The sequence below is a fragment of the Lepisma saccharinum genome, chromosome 23, assembly GCF_977018435.1.
Source record: "Lepisma saccharinum chromosome 23, izLepSacc3.1, whole genome shotgun sequence".
Taxonomy (NCBI): Eukaryota; Metazoa; Arthropoda; class Insecta; order Zygentoma; family Lepismatidae; genus Lepisma; species Lepisma saccharinum.
The window spans coordinates 55,022,788-55,045,185 of NC_139251.1; the positions used below are offsets into that span (position 1 = coordinate 55,022,788).

A 22,398-nucleotide genomic window follows, 5' to 3' on the forward strand; every position below is an offset into this window, starting at 1 on the left:
AATTGATAGTGGCGATAGAAGTGAGATTGGTCTATAGGATTTTACACATTTCTTATCTCCAGTTTCGTGAATGGGCACAATGTTGGCCCGTTTGAAGTTTTTCGGAAACACACCCTCAGAGAAACATTTGTTGAGTAAGGCAGACAGGGGAAGAGCCAAAGGGTCGGCAGTTTTACACAGGAATATTGTGGAGATTTCATCTGGACCTAGGGACCGGTGGAGGGGCAATGAAGCAGAAGGTATTTTACTTCCTTGGGGGACGTTTTGATTGAAGATAGTGTGTGAGGACAGACAGCATTTAAGTGGGGGAGAGGGTTGGAAACTGAGGGAGGGGAGTAGTTCTCATGAAAAAACATTGAAAAGTTCGGCTCTTTCTTCTCCACTAGCAATATCAGTATTATGAACAATTTCTTTAGGTATACGTGGGCTTTGTTTTCTTGAATTTAGTAATGTTAAGAATCTCTTTGGGTTTGTAGTACATTCAGTTGTTATGTTATTTATATGTTCTCTATATTTTTTAGAAGGTATTTTGAATGACGTCTGATGTCACAATAGGTACCGTGAGTGTGAACATTAGGGTGCTGCTTCCATAGGTACCAAGCCTGTTTCTTTTTATTTTCTAACACTAAGAGAACTTCTCTATCGAACCAGACGGGGTATTTGGTAGATCTTGGTCTCGCAGTGGGTACGAAGTCTTTTATCGTGGCATGCAATATTTCGACAAAGTTATCAACGGCTTCGTTCACTTCCTCTTCCATCAACAAAAACCAAGGGTAGACATTGAGCGCACGCTGGATGACATTCCATGGAGCTTTTCGACATAGGTGGTAGTGAGGGGGGTTGGTTCCGTTTGACGGATTCCTTGTCTTTCTTCATGATAGGTAGGTGCGTTGTGACGTCGAGTGAGTCATGGTCAGAGGTTAGAAGATGTTTTCCTGGAGTTACCTGCATATCAGGCAGGATTGCCAGTACATATAGTGGAGCCCAAGTTAAGAGTTCAGTATGGGCCCTTATGGGCTTTTACTTTTGAGATCACCACCCCTAAACAAGTGTGTTTCTGTCAGAAACAAAAGTCGTTATCATTCGAAGAGAGAAAAATAAATAAGCAAAAATCAGAGGAAATGTAAGGCTTTGATGGTTTACACCTTCTTTTGTAATTCGGACCATCAAAACAAGACGTTTTCCTTTCTTGTGTTTACCGCGATTTGGGGAGTTAAAACTAACAGCCGTCCGACGGTTGCCACTTGCTGCAAACACGTGTTGGGAAGAGGGAAGGGGGCGGGGAATGGCCAGGCAAAAGTTCGTGAATAGGCTCCTGTCGGGGGTCAAGTGGTTTGTTGTTTGCGTACGCGCTTTCTCATTTTGGGTATTTCTTGAAGGAATTTGGTGGCCGCGGTGGCTCAGTCGGTAACGCGTCTGACTACCATGCTCAAGGTCCCGGGTTCGATCCCCGGCCGGTTCAAATCCGGGAACTTTTCTAACGGTGAAAGCGGCCCCGGCGCCCACCCAGCGTCGAATAACATGGGTACCTGGGGGAAACCCTGGGGGGTAAAGGCGGTCAGGGGCGTGATGCTGATCACATCACCTCCACTCACGACCGGATCAAGAAAGTGTGGGGCGTTACCCCCACACCCCCTATACGCCTTCATGGCGTGGTGCTATGCACAGGGGAACACTTTACTTTTTTTTTTTTTTTTTTCTTGAAGGAATTTATTATTATAATTATTCTACAACAGCAAAATGGCAAGGGGTGGTATTATTAAGCATAAAAGTGTCCAGAGTCTTACAAGTAAAGAGAGACAAATTGTAATAAATATAAATATACTTCAAGCAGAAAAATCCCGGTAAAAGTGTTAGTTGGACTGCAAGCGAAAATGCTGAAACGAGTGGAATTTCGTTCAAAACTGTTTACAAAATTAATAGCGAAGCGATTAAAGGTCCTCTTGCAACACCAAACGAGCAGAAAAAACGTCAAGAGGTACGCAAAATCCAACGACTTCGAATATAACTTTAATACGAGGCGATGTGCGGCGAAACTTCCCAGGCATATTGTATATAATACATTGCCGGATTTTTCGGGAGGAGGTTCACTTGCCCCTCCCAAAATGATGACTAAGTATTATGAAAAGTATTGAGAGCGTTATATTAAAAGATAAAAAAAAATGATAGAGCCATTTTTCCTAGATAGTTAAAAGAATGTCAGTCTCCTTTCTGTAATTATCCTTCATATGAGTAAAAATACAATAGAACTCCTTTTATTTCACACCTCTACTAATAATTGATTGATTGAGTTTTAAGTCCAATTTTATGCGCAGATAGGTTAGTTGGAACTGGACCTAGAGTTTTATGTGAGATACGAAGTACTATGTGCCTCCAGCAGGTATCGAACACTGGATCACTTGATTATAATGCGACGACGGAAATTCTGCTAATGCTATCCCCTTATAATCGAAGGGCCCTGGGTTCAGTTTCCTGGTGGAGGTACATTCTAGGATGAATTATACATTGAAGGCTCAGTTCCGATTAGTTCATCTGACCACAAATTACACCTAGAACGAACCCTTGCAATTATATTGATGTGAATGACGTGACGTGTCCAATGGGCGTATATGCTGGTCATAACTCTCCCTTGGATAAGTATTCCTAAAAGAAGAGGGTCAACAGCAGGAGAAGATGGCATATGAGGACAGCTACTAAAAAGTATACGTACTACCCCCCTCCCCCTTCGAAAACACTGGGCACAACACTGATATAAGGGCACTTTTTGATGTGTCGAATAAGTTGCAAATCTGTACATTATATTTCCAATATTACGTAATGCTTAGAGCATATTCTGTGCACGTCCCAGAAAAAAATAATCTAGACCCGCCTATGACTGTCGAGCTGCTGCTGTGCAAAACGAATAGAGGCCTTACGAGTTGTTTGCGAGCACTTACAGGTCGGGGGGAGAGATTTGCTTTGGTGCATGCCGGTAATGAACACGGTTTTGTCTCAAACAAGACAGTGTGCCGATAAATGTGAAACAGGCCTCCCCGATGGCACAGTGGTAACGTCCTGGTTTGATACCCTTTGGAGGCATATAGTGGTTCGGATCCCAGTTTAAACTGTAGGTCCAGTCCCGATTAGCCTTTCTGTGCAAAAAGTGGACTTAAAGGGAAAAAACACGGCCAACGTACATGATGAAATGGACAGCAAGACGTATGACAAGTATATTCGGGAAAAGTTATTTGCAAATCTCCCTCCATGGACCGTCATTACTCTGTACCATAGCCGCATGAAAGAACAGCTTCCCATCAAACCATGGCGAAAGGATTTGTATTCTTGTATTGAACAGTACCCGTTCCGTTAATCACTAACTTTTGTTGCGGCGTGTACTACAGCAGAAGTTCGATGCACGCCGGAGCCTTCTTCCACTGCGCACCATGCGGCAACACTGTCCCCATAAGCCCCATACTGAACTCTTAAGTTGGGCTCACCAATAGTCAAGGTTACTCTCTGCACGTGTTTTATACATGTTGAACTGGTTTAACCCAATTCCGTGAATGAACGTATCAATAAACCACTGATAATTTTGGCAGTTTATAGTTCGCGTATTTGGGCTTCCTCAATTGATGGACAGGTTGAAATCACCAAATAACATAATATCACCACTTGTTATTGCTGCTAATACCGAATCCCTGCATGCTTCGAGGATGAAAATGTTTTTTTTTTTTTTTTTTTTATGTGGGCGATAATAGATCCAACGAGCAGTTTTTTGGTTTTTTGAAAATTGAGTTCTATCCAAATAATTTATCAGTCCTTGATTAGGTATCTTCGTATTTTACAATTCCATTTAACATTAACGCAGATCATCACTCCTACACCACGACGACTTGCACGGTCATTTCTAAATACATTGAAATGATTTAAAAATGTAAATTCACTCTCTATCACCGTGTCGTTTAGCCAAGTCTCGGTGAAAAACAAACAGTCATATTGTAATAGCTCGATTAAGTAAATGTTACAGTCAGAAATTTTGTTTTTTATACATTTCCTTGTAGTGCTAACATTTGTAAATCATGTAAAACAGCATAGTAAAAATTATACATGTTTTTAAGATCTCTACTTTTCTCTACACTTTACATTTTACTAATATAACGAAATTTTGGTTTAATAATGAATTCCCACCATTCTGTTAGGGTCTTAATGGGTGATCTACGCCTAACTATACCGCGTTTGTTAGAACCTGTCCCGTTTCCCGCGCTAGCGATGGCTCTGGGCAGCGATGAGCGAATGGAAGGCAGAAGAGAGGCGCTTACGTAGACGCTGTTGCCACAATCCGGTCTAACTCACGTGTTTTGTTTGTGTCTTGTAAAGAAGCTTGTTTTGTGTGATTAGTGTGCGTTTTAAAGTATCCAGGATGGAATTTATTCTGGTGATATTTGTTTGTGTCCTTTGTGTGTTTAGTGTCATCTTAGCTGGCACATTCAGGAAGGGGAATTGTGTATATTTGTGCACTTCCGCGTATTTTATTCACAGCCTGACTTCGGCTTTCCCCAGCACGGGGTTCACGCGGTAGGCAGCAGCAACGCCGCGTGGTTTCTGCTAGAAAAGCCAGCGATCAGCAAGCGCGGGAAGCGGGACAGGTTGTAACAAACGCGGTATAGCTCTAGCCAAGTGTCTTTTATGGTAACATTATCGTATGAGGGAAACGGATTCCTTCAAATTTCCTTCAAATTTACAGGAGAAAGTACTTACGGAAATAATTTTCTTTAGTGTTGTGGAAGTTCCCGAATATAGATTTGATCCATTTTAATATGAATGCGTGTTGTTTTCTGCAAAAATCTCTGTCCGACACGCTGTTTCTGCTCCCGCCATTTGCTTTCTGCATGAGAATGCAATGTTCCGTGTGTTAAGATGATGCAACCCCGTACCCAGTGTTTCAGCCTCGCCGTGTTTTCACTAGAACCACGTGTACAGTATTTTTAATTTTTTTTGGAACGCGTTTACAATACCGGAACACTCTCCAATTGCTATGAAATTTCGCCTACTCACTAATTGAGACCTCCTAATCACGAATCTGCATGTAATAATTGGCGGTCAAGTATGGAAATCGATAAAAAAAAAACTAAATAAACTATGTTTTCTTAACGTAACGTAACCCTACCATAAGAACAGCATCTCCACGGAACAAGCCATTTTCCCCGAATGGGTGTCACTTATCGCACAACACTGTAGCAACATTGTGTTCTGACGTCACAAGAGAGACCTTTTTCATGTTAGGCAATACAAGGTAACGCGTCTCTTAGCGAAAATATTAATTTTTTTTTGTATTTATGCTAATGGAACCTAACCTAACAGGCCTAACCTAACCACGTAGGCATTCCTCGTCTGACGTCAATATTCAAGGGTGGAAGAGTGTTGTGCGTAAAGGAAGAGCATTAACGAATTGCGAAAGAAAGATGGTTCCGAATTGCTGTGTATGGACAATGAACGTAGTAAATCGCAAGGTTATTTTACAAGTTCTACACGTAAATGCGACGTATTAGCATAATTTCAAATCCGGGCACGAAAGTAGATATTTTCCGGTGAACAAGGTTGCAACACTGCATAAATCGACAAAACACTCTCAGAACGCCCCCTAAACCAGTACGTTATCACGGCCATAATGTGTTACAGATTCGAAATAACAAGTAACAGTAAGTACTCGTAAATAGAAAAAATAGACATTATCTTAATTAGAAATGCATTATTTCGCCTTAAGAAATGTTCCGCAACACGTTAGCAATGTAAAGAAGTCCGAAATATATGATTCGTAGTTGTTTCCCTCATACGATAATAGTACCTCTTTTATTAAGTGTTCATAATGTTTATCCGCCAATACTGAACAATTTAGCATCCAGTATCCTCTTCCCATACATGGTTTGTTCTGTTCTAATTTTATTTTCACTATTAAGGCACTATGATCACTGAAGCACACGGGGAACACACTTACACTGTGCAAATTTTCTTTGTAACCCTTCGCTATATAAAATCGGTCAATGCGTGAAGAACTTTGAGCTGTAAAAAGTGTAAATCCTTGTTGGTCTCCACGTTTACAACTCCAAACATCGTGTAACTGTAATCCTTTTGTTAATAATTAACAAAATTGAATTATTCAAAGAGTGCCCGAAAAAAATTATAACCAGGTTATTGATCTTGCCTATTTAGGACGCAATTAAAGTCACCTAACACTAACGCATTTAATGTATGCGATGTCAATTCCGGACTTAGGATTGTAGAAAGAAATGTTCTCGTTTGTGCTTATTATGACTTCCTAAAGGCGCATATACATTGCATAAAAACAAAGGACCTAATTCCGCACTTATTAGTCTTCCTTATGGGTGAATGGTAACACTATGTATATCAAATCTTTGATGGGCCGCTATTGCCGTGCCTTGATATGTGGCCGTAAAATTATTATGAACATTGTACTTTGCCAGAGACGAAAAATTGTCAATGCCTACCTCTTGTAAGAAGGCTATATCAATATCTGACTGTGTCAAAAAATCGTTTAACGCCATTAGTTTATTCTGACTTTGTAATTTGTTAAGGTTAATAGTTGCTAATGTGAATATGTACATTATGGATGTAAGGATCTGTTTTAAGCAATGCATTAATAATTGTCAATACTTTAATCTTCGCGATTGTTCCACTTTTGACGCTGGACAAGATCACTCATATCTCTTCGTCGATACCTGAATCAAGATTTGTATGCATTTCCGTATCACTTGGTTTATCTGTCCCTGTCCCTATGAGTTCTAAATTCTTTTCCTCTTTTCCTAATGGAGGGGTCGGTTGAATAGGTTTTTCACTCTTGGACTTAAACTGTACTTCTGCTTCTGTACTTACCTCGTCATCCTGTTTTTGTTTCTTCGGACGTAAGGTCATATGGTCTGTAGCATTTTCCCTCGCTTTCCTGGTGGCTCTGGAGCGGGTTGTTTTAGGGTAGGTTCTGGAAATTCTGCATCTGCGAACATCGAACTTGTAGGGGTTTGGGAGTTTTGATTCGGAATTTCGAATAGAGTAGTTGGAATCTATAGATTCATTCCCACCTGTACACTTGCCTTGTTACCATCACTTGCATTATCTTCTTGCTGATTTAACTGTGTAGATTTGGGAATCGTAGTACTTGCCTTTGGTTCGTTGTCTTTAGTGACTATCATCTGTTCCTGTTGTTCCTTGTGGTCATCTGGATTGGCCTGTCGATATGACGGTACTGGCAAAATGGTGATGGTGTTCTGGTCTTGAACAGTTGATTACGTGTAAGGGTGTGAAGGATTGGTTGGTGTATTTTCCACAGCTGAAGCGTATCCTGTATACGTGTCGACCTTGCCACCCTATGCTGGCATTTATGCCGGAGATAATCCTGGCCTTCACATCCGAAACATAGTTTGGGTTGCCCTTCATACGTTGTCCAATAACGCTCTTCATTTAACATGGTATAAGAAGGCACTGTTTTTTGTAGAATTTTGCGGATTATCTTTCTGCCTGTTCTCACAGGAATGGGGTGCGAGGTGGAATACACTTCAACTCGTACTGCTTGTAAAGGTAAGAAAGGTAAAGTGCTCCCCTGTGCTTAGCACCACGCCATGAAGGCGTATAGGGGGTGTGGGGGTAACACCCCACACTTTCTTGATCCGGCCGGTACTGTTTGTACTATACCGTATTTAGACATTTCAGTTGTTATAACACTTTCTGGTAATTCCACTGGAACTAGATGAATACGAACGATTGTAACAGGTTTGTCGGCTCTGTGTACTGGAATTTCACATTCTCCCGTATCGTCTGAAAAAACCGAATGTTCCCGTGCAACGTGCTACCTATTACTTCATTGCAGAATTGCTCGGTACTTACTTTAACAAACACTTGGTGTTTCATGAAATCTACTTCGATACTCAAAACATCCACAACGCGCAATTTCACTATGTCTCTCAGCCATTCGTGAATGGCAAGCCTGGTCGGCCTTTGCTGCACTCTTGCAAAAGAAAATTGCAAAGTGTTTAACCTTTGACCGGAATGTCTAAGAAATTACATACGTTCACTTAACTTCACGACTACAGAGCTTCTCTTTCTGCTGTTAATGTATTCACCTGTCTGTAGAAAGTAAATTCCGCGTGTTCATTCTACTCTACTTGACGAATATTCGGGGAGCGTTCGCTACACACGTCTGCTCTCTACCTAATCTCGTCGCGGAATATCACTACGCCATCAGGGGTGCGCCGATATCAATGAATCAGTATCAGTAAGTATCGGTTGAATTCTCCTCGCCGATACCAATGATCTTAAGTGGCTGAAATAGCGTCCAGGTGAAAAAATTCAAGATTTGTCCTTTTCAAAGATTCATTCAATCCTCCTTGTCACTTGTGGGTCCGACACATGAAGTTCCACCGATACCCTCTTTGGAACTATCCAAATTTGAAACGACCATATCTTCTTTACTAATGATGGTAAAAAAATGATTTTACACTCAATGGAATCAGCTCGACCCTCTGCATACCTTCAATCTATAATTTTCATCCCATGCATAATTTTCATGCCACATTACCATGGAAATCATCCTAACAAAGAGAAATTGAAACATAATTGTTGACGATTGTAGTCGTGGCCATGGAGATTTAAAATGTCCATTTCCATTGTCGAAACATTTGAAAACTAACTTACGGAGTACATTTGGCAGCATAACTACAGCGCCTTGAATAACGTAGTGTGGAAAACGGCACGGTTCTGCGCTCTCTGGCTGGTTCCACTCGAAAATGATCCGCTAGAGGCGCTGGTGTTGGACCCGGTGCTTGGTATTATAATGGAAGTAAATGGAGTTTTCGCTGCAACGTCTGATTCTTTTACATGAAGCATTTCTATGGATGTGATAATTGTTATGATATTTGGTACAGTGGTCGCGAAGATATTAACGAACATTCTAGACAGTCGACCACGTCCTGTTATCGTCATACTTTCGTTAATAATACGGGAGAAAAAATACGCGTGGAATGCTCTTGGTAACTAAATTTTTGTGTATGAATTAGGTTCATTACTATCATCATCATCATCATCATTTCTTTTAAAGATAAACACACTGAAGCATTTGTATTTTTGATATTTACTGTCTCTTTTCTTCCGCTTTAAACTAATCGCGGCGATGATGATAATGATGATTCCATGAAACGACAAGGGGAACCCCACAAAACTTTCTTAGTGCCATCGACATGAGTGTAAGGAAACTTTCAAACCAATGGGACAAGCGACACGGGATGTTCACACTGTCACACTAGTGACACACACTTCCAGACTGTAAAATAGCATTCATTGCACATGAGGGTCGAAACAGCAAACGACACGTTCGTATATCTTATTCGCATGCTACTTGTTTTTTCGGTCGGAAAGAAGGGGGCTCAGCCCGAAGCGACGCGCTACAGGGGGAGTCCCCAACTAAGTGGCAAGCGACAGCCTTGAAGCGGCACTTCAGTCTATTAGCAAGCGTTTGCTGCTAATTGTGCGAAACCCAGATCTAGGCGACACGATAAGCCACACGTGTCGCTTTGTCGCTTGTGTGTCGCTCAAACTGGGCCATTTCCTCAATAGCTTGCAACGTGTTGCCATGGTTTGTTGTTCGCGCATGCGCGATGCAATGAGTGTCTTGCTTTAGGGATATTGCGCACTAAAGCGGCACGCGACACTTATCGCTTGAGGATTTCACCAACCGAACGCTGGGCTGTGCTGCCCGTCATGCCTTTACAATGTGAAATGTTGCTCTTGATTGGCTCGTTTCCAAGCAACATGTGTCGCTTCGGTATGGAAGTTGCCTTGGACCGAAGGACCCGTGTCGTTTTGGTGTGAAATCCTCGTATCGTTTGTCGCGTGTCGCTTTGGTGTAAAATCTCCTTGAGGAAACGGTGCAGTCAGAGCTTTTGTCCCTACGGTTCGAAAGACTGCATTGATTACCGACTGCTCGCTTCCAAGCGACACTTGTGGTTTGTCGCCTCGGTATGAAATATCTCTCAGGATACTATTTATATTCTAATAACATAGAAAAATAAAACTCTAGTACACAATCCAACACCTGACGTCCGGAATCACTTTGCGATGTTTCTTCTTGTGTTACGCATGCTATTTATTTATTAATTTTATTTTACTTTTCTTTCCAAATTAATGTCATTTCGTGACTGCAAATCCCTCCACAAATATCACTGTTTCCATCAATTCACTTACCGCCTTTCTAGACAAACAAATCTACACAATATATTCCAAAAACTAACAAAGACGCATTACTTTCATAATAAAATTAGCACCTGGTCCGATCGCAATGCCATCTATGTTTGTCATCCGTCTGGGGAACTAGTTTCTTGGGTCGTTTTCCACACTACGTTATTCAAGGCGCTGTAGTATAACTATCCAAATTTCAAACGCTCATATATTCTTTACTATTGAAGATAAATCAATGATTTTAGGCAATCTAACCAGCTCGACCCTCTCTATCGGGTAAGTGGAAAATGTTCATTCCATGTATAATTTTGATGCACGTTACCATGGGAACTGTCCTAAAAATAAGAAATTGAATCTTTCTGTGCACAATTGTATTCGTTGCCTTGGAGATTTAAAATATTTTATTTTCTGTCAGACAAGCCAGGTAAGTCAGGGAATTAAAATTAAGACATGGAAGGCGGTGGACGGAACAAAATGAAAGTACTTGGAAATATGATTCTGACCCTAGAATGGACCAACCTGTTGCAGCAGCTCCACGACAAATCATCACTACTATCATTTGAGAAGTAAGCATAAAGCTCTCATATTTAGAGTAAAAATTTGGTATATTTGTCACTAAAGTAGTGTTTTAAACACAAAAAATAACTTTTAAGTACAATAACCGTGAAAATGGGCGTCATATATACCTATATTGGTAACTTTCTCCACTCACCTGTCTCCTCCTCCCTTTTAGATATGTACAAATATTTTCTTAAGAATTTTATTTTCAAATACTCTTCATTTATGTTTATCTTTCGTATTACATGTTGTTATTGTTGGAGAGAAAAAGTATTTCTTATGTTTTATCAGAAGTGCCTTAAGATGTCGTTCAAGTGGCATAAAACAGATTTTATCGTCGTTGGTAATATGTTCATCTTTGGCAAATTCTTCGCTGTTGGTGTTTTCATACTTACGAGCAACACACTTCCTGCTGCAGTCAAAAAAACTAACGAGTATTATTTCATGCATTATTTTCCCGCTTTAGACAAAAAAAACCTTGTCCTTTGCATTCTTCTTAACATTTCTGCCATGACCAAAATGCTACCGTGTAAACAGAAAACTTTATGGCATATTACATGGCATTTTTTAAGGATAGAATCAGTCCTATTTCCATAGCATATTTCGTAGCATAACCAATCAGAAGCGACCTCTAGGGCACGAGTGCAGATGTAATGGCGGCCGCGTGAGATGTAAACAATGTATAACTTCACATTTTAAATAGACAATAACTATTGAACCGAGAGGAATAACGCTTGCTTTAAAAAGTTCTTAGGTACAAAGCAATGACGTTGTTTAAATACCTCGCTGCGACACCAAGGGTCCCGGGTTCGAATCCCGGTCGGGCTTGTTTGTTTGTGAATGTCCATTCATCAATTTCATCATTTCATCACTCATCCCCATCTTCGTAAATTAGCCAAGAGGCACAAAACGCGAAGTAAAATAAACTAAATCAATCAATCAATCAATGTTGTTTAAATACCGTATCGTACCCAAGGTATTGGGCAAGAAATATAAAGTCTTAGCATAGCAGGTAGCAGAGATAGGAATGCTGAATAAGTAATCAGGCAAAGGTCAGGTGGCATGGAAGGCGTATGTGGCATGAGTGTTGGAATTGTCAGGAGGTGTGAGCAGTTGGCGAGAATACGAGAGAGAGTAAGATCTGCGGATTGTGAGAGAGAAGCAAAGTGGAGAACGATTATTGGACGATGGTGTGTGATTGAATCGATGTCTGACGGGGAGGTCAGACAGTGACATTTGAGAGGACAAGTGTAGGAACTATCACACTATTTGTAAGGCAAGTAATATCCTTTTCTAAACCAATCCATATCGGTTCAGTCATGGAGAGTATAAAACCCATATCTAACCTAAGTTAATTTCTATCGCCATTCCTTTAAATGTAACCTCTTGCATTTATCACATTTAGGCCAAGCGAGTGATAACCGTCTGAGAGATGAATGAGAAATAACTACATCACCCAATTCAATCTACAGGTTCTTGGTTCGATCCCATTTGTTACAGCATGGGAGTTGCGTTACGTGGTGGAGGTGCGGGGCGTTACGATACATACTTTATGAAGTATACAATACACGAATGGAAGAATATTTTAGTTGTTTCAATTGTAAACACCGTGCACTCAACGTAGATGGTGTAACTCGATGGAGCTCGAAGATGATTTTCGTGCTGTATATATTATACACTGTAATCGCAAAATTTAATCGTAATGTTCGATGAAATGCTTATGTGTATACTAGTTTCTGCAATAATATTTTGGGAGCATTTACCTAGCATTTATGCTAGCAAAAATGTTAAAGGAAATGCTACATCACAAAATATACAAGCCCCAGAGCACAAAACAGCTTACAACAATGCACTGTATTTTCGTGGAGGCGAACGCCAACGAGCCCTTTTTCTACCTCAATGACCCGTCTTGCGCTCACAACTTAGCCCTTTTATGCAACATTGGAAATAACCTCCCAGCTGCTTTGCCGTCGTGCACCACAAGGAGCCAAAGCACGAAACAGAGTTTACTGAAAGATTATATTTTAAAATTTTCCTCTGCCTTTCTATTATTTTCCAAAGGGGTTTCGTTTTTGTAGGTTGGCGTCGCCAAGGCGGTTGGGTTATTGTAATGTAAAATGACCGTTTTGGGAGGGCCACACCAAGAAGTGTGGATACAGTATTGGAGAAGGTTTTGCTAGGCTGTATCGTGACGTCACCCGTTTACACCCCTTGGAGTCACGAGGAGTTGAGATCATATTGAGTGAGTTTATATAATTTACATGATTAAATGGAGGCATTTAATGTTGACCATTACATTAACCGGAGGACCTATGTAAATTTGGAAACTACTGGTTACATCAAATGAATATTTCTGTTTTTTGTAGGAGAGGATCTGTACGGCATTTACAATTCTTGGGAAGAGGGTGAGCCCAGCAGCAATGTGGCCGCTACTGAAGACTGCGGGTCCATCAACATTCAAGGAAAACTGAACGACGTTGAATGCGACGTCCTAAGAGCGTTTCTGTGCGAAAAGTATGAAAATGAAAGCAAATAAATTTTGTCAGTTTTTAAAAATAAAATTATGTTAAAGATGTATAATATATTTCTACTCTACTTTCACTTACCATAAATACCTTTTTTTTCCTTTTTTCTTGTTTTATCATAAAAATGTGTTGTAGCATGATGTGATTAATATTCAATTATTTTTTTCTTACGAATTAATATCATAGGCTTAAAATATATTTAATGCCTTTATTATGCAGACGACCATTTGGGATGAACGTACTTCTGCTAGTTAATCGAAACAAAATATTTTTTTTTACTACCATAATTTAATATTGAATCACTTCATAGTTCAATATGAAGCAATAAAGTTTGGACTTACAACATATGAGTTGCAGCTTAATTAACTTCAATTCTCTAATTATATTTAGCTAATTTTTAAAGCCGCGGTAGCTCAGTCGTTAGGGCGTCTGACTACCATGCGAGAGACTCTCATTAGATCCTCGGCGGGGAGAACCGGGATTTTTTCCACCTGTTCAAGTGGCTCCGGCGCCCACCCAGCGTCCTATAAAGTGGGTACCTGGAGGAAACTCTGGGGGTAAAGGCAACCAGGGGCGTGGTCCTGATCACATCACCCCCACCTTCGGCCGTGAACATGAAAGTGTGGGTCCCTAACTCCACCCCCCCCCCCCTATAGGTACGCCTTCATGGCATGGTGCAAACAAAAGGGAGCGCTTTACGTTTTTTTTAATTTGTTGAGTTTTGCGAGGAGCGAAATTTTAGGAAATGGTTCACTTCACTCCGGAGCGGAGCGATACCTTGAGACGCTCCTTTCCGGATCGGTAACCGATATTCTAAGAACTTGCTCACTCCGCTAACTAACGATCAAAGGTTCCGAGTACATTAGTAATTTTGCTTGTGGAATTTGTACGGCATTTGAAAATCGCCCGTTATTCTTGTTATAAAACTGATTTGCACAACACGAAATTTGTCCTTTAGATGAAAATGTGTGATTGTAATGTATTTGTGCATGACAGAAACGAATCTGCAACTCGTTTCCGTGTATCACGTATAATTTAGCCCAAAACACAAAATTTGAAAGTTACATAAGAAAAGTAAGGTACAATAGCCGAAAGCGTGTTTCTCCTGTGTTACAAAGAATGAATGCTCGAAATTATACATTGGTATGACAAGATAAGATGTATGCAAGAAGGTTACATGAAATACTGTTGCTTCCTCTGTGAGTCGGACAGTCGGGACAGAGATAATCATTATGTCCGTAAACACTGGCCGCTACTGCAGGCATCAAGAACATATCGCGAGATCTAATTGAGAGGCCCCAAAATGTGGGATGCGGCAACGAGAGAGAAGTTATTTTAATATAAACAACCAATCAGAATGTATTTCTGTCCCATTACACATCAAGCTTGGTTTGATGAGAATCTTCGTTCAAGCACTAGGCCGAGAAGGCCAGGCTTTCAGGTACCTCTGGACGAAATTCCCACACTTAAGTGAGGCAAAGGTTAAGGAAGGTGTGTTTGTTGGCACACAGATTAGAGCCGTTTGATTCTACACTTTCTGACCAATCAAATGCAGCATGGCAGACATTCAAGTTGCTGTGTTCTAGTTTCCTGGGTAATGTCAAAGCACACAAATATGAATCACTGTTCGTGACGTGGTGCACTGATTCCATATCTTGGGATGCCACATGTACCTCAAATTACACTTTCTGGACTCACATGTGGACTTTTTCCAGAAAAACCTGGTAGCAGTCCGTGATGAACATGGGGAAAGGTTCCACCAGGACATTGCTGTGTTTGAAAAGTGGTTGGAACGGCAGTATGCTTGCTGACTATTGTTGGTCTATCATCAGGGAGACCCCTACAGATATGTACAAGCGCAAATGCTCCACAACGTCATGTTTGTAGGTATTGTTACTGTGCTTTCTTACTGTACAGTATATTGTAATATGCCTTTCACACATGCATCAGGTGGCTGTCCAATGAAAATGATACGTGATAGAAGCATACGGTTTTCACACTTCAATTCTGTGTCCTGTGTTTAGTCCAAATCACATGATTTCATCTAAAGGACAGAAAATGTATTCAAATTTGTTGTGCAATGTACTAAAGCAAACGCTACGAAAACAGCCCAGTCAAGATCACATCACCCACCTACAGTGTTGCCAATAAGCAAGGCCAGTGGCGTCGCTCTTTACACGGCTTAGCATTACGGCAGTAACATTTTCCTTGTGGGCGGCTGCTCAACCTTGGGACCCCATTTGTTTAAATTCTGGATGTAAAGTCATGGTGCTCACTGGCAAATCGTGGTTTTGTTCCGTCACATTTCCATTTCACAATCATGTCACATGTTTACTTGCTTATTAAGAAGGGCTGAAAAGTATCTGATCGATTTTTCGTCCGAATGTGAGAATTGCTAACTAGACCAAGTTCAAGGTCACTGAGCTCCTTTGATTTACCCTTTCCGCTCCTACTTCTTCTCACTGAAAAACACAAAACTATGTGCTACTTTCATACCTCTTGGTTAAGTCATAGCGACATCTAGACGTTGGTTTACGTGTTAGAGGTAAGTGTGGGATATTTTTATCGGATAGAATATGCAAAATATACAAACACACACACACACACACATATATACATATCCAGCATATACAGAATTGATGGTATAAGCTGTAAGGGGGCAAATGTACACGCTAGGAGAAGCCAAGAGTAGCATTCAACACGTTAAGAGTAAAAGGCAATACACAGTGGAAATACGAGTTGTTGAAATTTCCGCATGTTTCTCAATAAGTGTCTAAAACAACAATTTAGTAGTTGTATTGGTACTATTATAAACCCGAGAAAGTATGAGCCCCCCTCAGGCAGACTTGGCTACACTTAAAACTAGCTCAAGATGTGCATATGAGCTTATTGCTCAAGTGTGGTACTCTGTCTAACCCAAGATTTTTGTAAAAATGCCCTCGGGAATTTCCCGTGAAAGTATGACCCCCCTCAGATTGATTTGCCTACACTTACAAAAGCTACATCTGTGAGATTGTTGTCCATAAGCTTGTTAAAAATATGGCCCTCTTGATATTGTTTTTGCTACACTTAAAACTAAGCCAAAGAGCCACCCACCCACACCCACCCACACCCACACATATTTACTTCCGGTCCATTTTCGGTCCACTTCCGGTTTACCCACTTCCGGCCCACTTGTTGCCCACTTGTGGCCTACTTCTGGTTTATTTCTATTGTATCATGTTGTGCAACAAATTATTACCCAATATTATGCAACAAATTATGATGCAAGAGCTTTTGCATTATGTTGTGCAACAAATTATTACCCAATATTATGCAACAAATTATGATGCAAGAGCTCTTGCATTACATATCAGTTAGTATTGTGAGAGTGGCTGAGGAGTACAGATGTGTTGTTGCAGTACTCCTCTTATTTTTTAAAAAAAACACAAAAATATAGCAGATTTGTATAAATTGAATTATAGGTTTGTTTGATTTAATATACAGAATTTTCTAATATATTAAACAAAGGGTTTATATCTGTCCCAGTTTGTTATACAAGATCAATACATGACACATGGTATTAGGTCATTGCCTTTCCATGCACACCACGACATGCCTGTGCAGACATGCAATTGTGATAGGTCAGTGCTTCAGTAGATCAATACTTATTCTACCTTTGTGCATGTAAGCTATTAGCTTTACAACCTGTCATAGGTTTATTAAGTATAGAAATTTGATTTGAACCCCAAGATATTTTATATAATAAACCAACAACAAAGCCAAAAATATTAAGACACTTAGTATATACACTAAATATACAAAGCACACTGCTGAACCCAACTGATATTTTTTATTAAGTATAGAGTTTTGATTTGAATCCCAAGAAATTTTATATAATAAACAACAAAAATGCCAAATCAAAAATATTGTAATCAATGCAATAAGAATATATCCAGCCCTAATTGGGCTAAGCACCAAAAGAATTGTAATCCAGATAAATGCAGAACTCTCACAAAAATATGCCCTAAATGCCATAGAAAATATAGCATGGAATACTTCACATATAAACATAAGGGTACTTGTTCTGCGCAGTCATCAACATTGCCCCGACAACCATCTTCATCTGGTCTGAAAAGGAAGCATGAAGCACCTGTTAATGCTAGAGCAGCAAAGCAGCCACGCTATGAACCCATCCATAGCAGTTTTGCTGGCCAACTTAGGGATTACCGGTTTGTATCAGAGCAAAAATGAGACATTAAGAATTTTTTGAACAGTGTAAATTCTGATGTGCAGGCAATTCTAAATGCACAAAATGGCTCTTATAAGCTGTCCCTCAAATTGTTTACACAATATAAGAAGCCAAATGGCACAAAATTTACACAGCCCCACATAACAGAAACTGTAGCTGTATATTCAAATGCAAATTCAGACAAAATAATAAGCAGTTTGATAGATCAATTGAATATTAAACACTCTGAATTTGCAGCAAAAGAGTCAGGATGGAGCCTATGCGGATCTCCACACAAGCTCTATGTTAATATTTCTGAATTCAGCCCATTACAAGGATCTACATATCTGCCATTACCTGCCAATATTAAAAACAAAAAAGCCGTGGTTAACATAGAAAATAATGATGAGAAATGCTTTTTGTGGTGTATTTTAGCTGCTTTGTTTCCAGTTTTAAGGCATCCTGAGAGAATAAGTTATTATAAACAGCATGAAAATGATTTTGATGATGCTATGGAGGGCTTAAAATATCCAATGTCAGTTCAGAATATTGATAAATTTGAAAAAAAGGCCAGGGATATCAATGGTAAACAATTATCTATTAATGTATATATTTGTTCTACTGGCCGTGGCAATTGCTTGATAGCACCTCTCAGAATCAGTACACTTGATGATGATTCTGCTGTTCCGATTGATCTGCTCTTAATTGAAGGAGATGGTACATACCATTACACTCTAATACACAGTCTTGAAGCTTTAGTCAGAAAACAACAAGGCAAATCCAATACAATATTCAAGTTGTGCAGAAGATGTTTGACTGTATTTGATGGTAGAAAAATGGTGAATGGGGTTCGGGAATTGAATGCAGAAATTGCTAACAACAAGTTAATTGAGCATCTAAAATACTGTGGCAACCATAAACCTGTTCATATGGTGATGCCTAGTCCAAGTGAAAATGCCAAATTCAAAAAATTTGAAGCCTTGTTGGAACACCCAGCATATATAGTCTGTGATTTTGAATCAAACTTCAAACCCCTTGCATTCTGCAGCCCAGATCCTGATGAATCTTCAATTACATCATACCAGTTACATGAACCTTCTAGATTTTATTATGTTGTTGTACAGGATGGTGTTGTTAGTGAAGAATATTTATACATGGGAGCAGATGCCATCAAAGAATTTGCACATAGAATAGAAAATCAGTGCCATGACATAGCATCTAATATCTTATTAAAATCAAAACCCATGATGCCTTTAACAGAGGAACAGATTGAAGATTTCAACAAGGCAGAAAAATGCCCGGTATGTGATTCTGAATTTTCAGATACAAATATCAAGGTGCATCACCATTCTCATACAGATGGTAAATTCAAAATGGCTCTGTGTAATAGCTGTAATATTAAGATCCAGAGACCAAAATTTGTCCCTATATTTTCCCATGGTGCATCTAATTATGATTTTCATCATCTGATCAGGTACAAGGGGTTTGACAAGCAGAATTTAAATATTTTAACAGAAAATAATGAGAAATATATTGCTATTAGCAAGAAAATTAAAGTTAATGGTGTTCCTATTCACTTAAGATTTCTTGATTCCTACAGAATTCTGTCTGCTAGCCTGGCTACACTGGCCAATCAATTATCTGATGACCAATTCAAAATCACATGTGCTATGTTTCCAAATCAGGACCTGAAATTAATTAGGCGGAAGGGTGTATATCCATATGATTATGTTACAGGTTTTTCTAAATTTGATGAGTGTTCTCTGCCACCACAACAAGCATTCTACAGTAAACTCAGGGCATCTGGAATTACTGATGATGATTATCACCATGCCCAGTTGATGTGGAACAATTTAAAATGCCAGACATTTGGTGATTATCATAAGGCATATTTAAAACTTGATGTCACTCTCTTAGCTGATATACTTCAGGCATTTAGAAAATCTTCCATGGAAAATTATAAACTGGATCCAATGTATTTTTACAGTGCCCCAGGCCTAGCATGGTCTGCAATGTTTTTAAACACTAAAATGCAATTGGATCTGATCCAGGATCAGGACATGTATCTGTTTATGGAGCAATGTATAAGAGGGGGCATGGTGCAATGTTCTCAGAGATATGCCAGAGCTAATAACAAATATATTCTCAATTATGATCCAGCACTGCCATCAAATTATATATTGTATGTAGATGCCAACAGCCTCTATGGTTATGCTATGATGGATAAATTGCCATATGCAGGGCTTGAGTGGGTTGAAGATTTCAATATTGAAGATCTTCAGGATTTTGATGACAGTGACTATGGCCTGTTCTTAGAAGTTGATCTGACAATTCCTGATGATTTACACAAGACATTTTCTGATCTGCCCCCAATTCCTGAGGTTAAGTGTTCACCTGGCTCTAAACAGAAGAAGCTAATGATGACTCTAGAGCCAAAACAGGGTTAAGTCATATATTACAAAAACCTCCAGTTCCTAATGAATCATGGTGTTCAAGTGACCAAAGTTGGCAAAGTTTTGAGGTTCAGGCACTCAAGATTGTTGAAGCCATATATTGATACCAACACCGAGCTTCGAACATCTGCAGTAAGCCAATTTGATAAAACTTTGTTTAAATTAATGGTAAATTCAGTATATGGCAAAACTATAGAAAATGTTAGAAAACATAGTGATGTTAAATTAGTTACCGACCCCAGCCTGAGCAAAAAATTAGTGGCAAAGCCGAATTTTAATTATAGAAGAATTTATGATGAAAATATGGCACTTTTCAACATGAAAAAAACAAAGATTAAGTTTGATAAGCCTATTTATGTAGGGGCTGTGATATTAGAATTTGCCAAATTACACATGCTGGAGCTCTATTATGATGTGCTCAAGCCTTTTTATGGTGATCGTGTAAAACTGATGTACATGGACACAGATAGTTTTATCCTTGATATTCAGACAGAAGATGTTTATCAAGATATATCACAGCCTGAATTGTTTAAATATTTTGATACCAGTGAACATTCAAAAATTCAGCCCCACAACAAAAAGGTGCCTGGCAAGTTAAAAGATGAGACACTTGGTGATGTTATTGTGGCATTTGCTGGGTTAAGGGCCAAGATGTACAGCTTTGAAGCATGTGGTGGTGCTGTTGTCACAAAGGCCAAGGGCATTGGCAGAGTAACTGTGGACAAAGAGCTCCAATCTAAAGATTACAAAAATTGTCTCAAAACCCAGAGTTTAATCAGAACATCAGAAGATAGAATTCAGAGTATGAATCACTTGTTGACTAGGAATATTGTAAGAAAAGTAGCTCTAGACCCACATGATGATAAGAGATGCATTTTATCATGTGGCATACATACTCTACCATGGGGTCATTGTGATTTGAAAAGTGGCAAACAATGCCCAAAAACAGAGCATGATTTGAAATAAATAAACATGCCAATGAACTTATTTGGGTTCAAAAAACAGGCTATTATGGACCTGCCAACACCAGCACCCTCTTCTGATATACAATCTATGATATCTAAACTAAGTGCTTTGTTAATTATTCATCTGAACAGCATAATTACAGATGTTGATGATAAAACAGGTAAAACATTGTACATATTTAACAATAATTTAAATCATTACCAATTACCTGTAGGTGGTCAATTACAATTTATTACAACTCCCGAGGGTAATGTCAAGATTTCAGTAGGGAGAAATATTTATAGAATTAAGCACTCAAACATGATTTCTGGCACTGTATATACTGTTTCTGCTGGTGACTGCTTATATATTGAGGTCCCAGAATCCTATGACAAGCTTATACCTTTTTTTATAGAATTAAGAATTAGATATTCAATAATAAATAACCACTAAAACAAAAATGCCTAATGATATATTTGGCCATACAAGACATGAAGATCACAGTGATGAGATTCTGATGCTTGATGTCAGAGTCAAAAAATTAAGAAGTGATTTACAAGCTTTACAAACCACACTCAATGCCAGTCTTCAACTAGAAATTACAAATTTACAATCACAATGCATGGACCCTCTTCTTAAAATTGACTCAGAACTCAAATTACTGCTTCAAAAATATACTGACTTGGCTACATTGGATAATTTTCAAAATTTAGAGGAGGCTGTAGCAGCTCTTCAAGCCAAATTTAAGACTCAGGCTACCAACTCTGAGCAATTGAAACAACAATTGGAAGAGCAGATAAATAATGTCCAGACACAGCTCCAAACAAGTGTCAAAGCATCTTCTGATGCTTTGAGTGCAATAACTCCGAGTGTTGCAACTTGAAACATTTGAAGATTTTGGAAAAATTCAAAGTACCATAACCCATCTTGAGGGTACAATAGCAGCAGTGCAAAGTGATTTGACAAATGTACAAGAAACTCTAGAATCCCGCTTGCCTGGTATTGTAGATACCCTTGCCAGTGTCCAGCAACAGATCACAAAACTTGAAAACCTCAACACTGAATCTGAACTATCTCATTTTCATCACTTGATCGATGATATCCAAACAAAGCTTGAAACAAAGCTTACAACAATCAACACCCACTCAGGCAGACATAACCCTGCTCCAAGATGCTATGCGTGGTGTGGTTGATGCTTCTGAATTAAATGATGTGAAATTGGCACTTGAATCTTTGCAGAATACTGTATCAAATCTGCCTACATCACAGGAACTTAAAAATATAAAGAGAGCTGTGAATCGCATATTGAAATCAGAAGATATCAAGAATATCCAGACAGAGATCAAACAACTTACTCAGACAGTGGCCACTCTACCAACTAATCAACATATTAATGAACTGCATGCCCTGTTTGAGGATATCAGAAGACAAGTCCATGATCTTACTGCTCAAAATTCAAAATTGGCAGTTGTTGAAAATTTACAGC

General features: G+C 39.3%; 1 protein-coding gene across 1 annotated transcript in view; it reads left to right on the forward strand.

Moving 5' to 3' along the window:
• LOC146005410 (hemolymph lipopolysaccharide-binding protein-like) overlaps positions 1-13,345 on the forward strand; it is a 48,251-nt gene extending 34,906 nt beyond the window's left edge. Inside the window, exon 4 of the mRNA XM_083144648.1 lies at positions 13,146-13,345. Coding sequence (XP_083000774.1) covers positions 13,146-13,315 — 170 coding nt within the window. The 3' untranslated portion in view covers positions 13,316-13,345. The remainder of the gene's footprint in view (positions 1-13,145) is intronic.
• The last annotated feature ends 9,053 nt before the right edge of the window (positions 13,346-22,398 follow it).